Here is a 2,314-nt window from a genome sequence, read left to right on the forward strand (position 1 = left end):
TCAGAAATGGAGTGATTGTTTTGTGAAAAGTGTTCACTCATGGGTTTTATCCTTTATCATTTTTCTGTGTGAGTTCATTCAAGAGCATTGTGATTGTTTGGCTCACCCACATAGTTGTTGTTTGGACATTTGATGCACTGGATGAAGTACACCACATGTTGTGATAAGTGTGTATAGGACCCATGAATCTTGAAAGATGTATTGTGGGGAATATTGATCATCGTAGCAGTGGGGATAGATTTTCAGGTTTTGCATCTGTTCTGGCAGGGTCTGGTGCTGCTTTAAGTTGGTGTGTCCCGGTCTGTGGTGAACTTGCTTCTGATGATGAGCTTGATGAGGTTGGGGGGGCGTTGTTTGAAGGCCATAACAGCCTAACTCTCAACTGCCCACTTCATTTTAAGTGGTTTCCCAAAACATGTGTTTACCCCTTATGCTTAACAATCTGTCTCAACTTCTCTTTACCTCAGACACTCTACTTTGCTTCCCCACACCCGAAGAAGAGCTCTGTGAAGCTTGAAAGCTTGAAGCTTCCACCAACACAAGTTGGTCCATTAAAAGATATTACCTCACCTACCTAGTCTCTGTCTGTCTGTCTCTAATCATATCTTCATCACTCATCAAAATGGTATGTGTGAGGTGTAAAGATATTATAAAGTTAAGCAAACAGATTCCATGAGGTCAGTTTTTAATCTTTTTAAAAGTTTTCTTTCTCCCTCTCTCTGCAGAGTGACTCCAGGAAGGACATGGCCAATCAAACTACTGTGGGTGAATTCTTTCTCATGGGAGTCTCCAGGAATCGGAAGCTGCAGATATTACACTTTATGGTCTTTCTGGCAATTTACCTAGCTGCTCTCATGGGGAATCTTCTCATCATCACAACCATAAGTCTTGACCACCACCTACACACTCCCATGTACTTCTTCCTGAAAAACCTATCCTTCTTGGATATTTGTTTCATTTCAGTCACCATCCCCAAGTCCTTCATCAACTCCCTCATGAACAGCCAGGTTATTTCTTTCCAAGGATGTGTAGCTCAATTGTTTTTATTTCTTTCATTCATAGAGACAGAGCTTTTTTTCCTCACCATTATGGCTTATGACCGTTACATTGCCATCTGCAACCCTCTGAATTATACAGTAATTGTGAACAAGACAGCATGCCACAAGCTAGCATGTGGCTCATGGCTGGGTGGTGGTGTCTATTCTGCTTTGAACACTGCTAGCACATTTTCACTACCCTTCTGTGGGTCCCTTATCAACCAGTTCTTTTGCGATATTCCCCCATTACTGAAATTGTCTTGCTCCCATCCTAACATCAGTGAGACTGTCCTGATTGCATTTGGTGTATGTGTAGCTTTATGCTGCTTTGCTTTCATAACCGTATCTTATATTCACATTTTCTCTACTGTGCTAAAAATCCCTTCGGTGGAGGGGCGTCACAAAGCTTTCTCCACCTGCCTGCCTCACCTCACAGTTGTCACGTTATTCCTTGGTACCGGCATCTTTTCATACATGATGCCAACTTCTGACTCTGCATTCGAACAGTACCTGGTGGCTGTGTTTTATTCTGTGGTGCCCCCGCTGATTAATCCCATCATCTATAGCTTGAGAAACCAGGAGATAAAAATGGCTCTTGGAAGAGTTTTAAGGAAGATTCTCCTTCAGAAGAAAACAATGAACACCCCTTTCTGAGGACATTTTATTCTGCCAGGCAGGCAGCGCGGCCTAGTGGCCAGAACACTGGTATGGGAGTCAGCAAACCAGGGTTCTATCCCTGGCTCTACTTGTGGCTGACCCTGTGCCTCTGGTTCCCCACCATTAAAATGGGAATAATGATACTGACCTTTTCCACAAAGTGTTTTGAAAACCATCAGTGAAAAATGCTGCATAAGAGCAAGGTCTTATTATTATCATCCATCCTCCCAGTTTCTGTTTCTCTCCTGGCTTTCTTTTAATGTTATGGATAAGACATCAGAACTCTGTAAACTCCCCAGTGGGAAAAATGTAATAGGGATGAGACCAAACAATAAACACCACAAAAGGATGGGAAATGGTAAAGCTCTAAACGGCCACCAGCAGAAGTGGAGACCATTGCATTGCATAAATGCAATTGGAACCACCAGAGTGGTGAATTTGTGCCTATCAGTGTATGAAATGCTTCACCCGATACTTGCAAACTCTGGGGGATGCAGCTTTCATCGGTATGGCTGACTTGTTCTCTGTGCACTGTAGCTTCACATGCAGATAAATCCTCATTCCCAGCTACAGACCTCTTCTGCTGAGTAGGGTGAAGGCTGTTAAGGAGACACATACAC

The 2,314-nt window shown here is 43.1% G+C and overlaps 1 protein-coding gene across 1 annotated transcript; it reads left to right on the forward strand.

The window, feature by feature from the left end:
- Positions 1 to 743: 743 nt before the first annotated feature.
- On the forward strand, positions 744 to 1,691 carry LOC120383634 (olfactory receptor 14A16-like). The gene has a single exon (XM_039501801.1). It carries the CDS (start codon positions 744 to 746, stop codon positions 1,689 to 1,691), a length of 948 nt encoding a protein of 315 aa, XP_039357735.1.
- Positions 1,692 to 2,314: the final 623 nt, after the last annotated feature.

Source organism: Mauremys reevesii, linkage group 15 (genome assembly GCF_016161935.1).
Source record: "Mauremys reevesii isolate NIE-2019 linkage group 15, ASM1616193v1, whole genome shotgun sequence".
NCBI classification, from domain to species: domain Eukaryota; kingdom Metazoa; phylum Chordata; order Testudines; family Geoemydidae; genus Mauremys; species Mauremys reevesii.

Excerpts from the sequence above, each read along its gene's own strand:
- LOC120383634 (XM_039501801.1), top strand. The coding sequence starts at position 744 with ATGGCCAATCAAACTACTGTGGGTGAATTCTTTCTCATGGGAGTCTCC.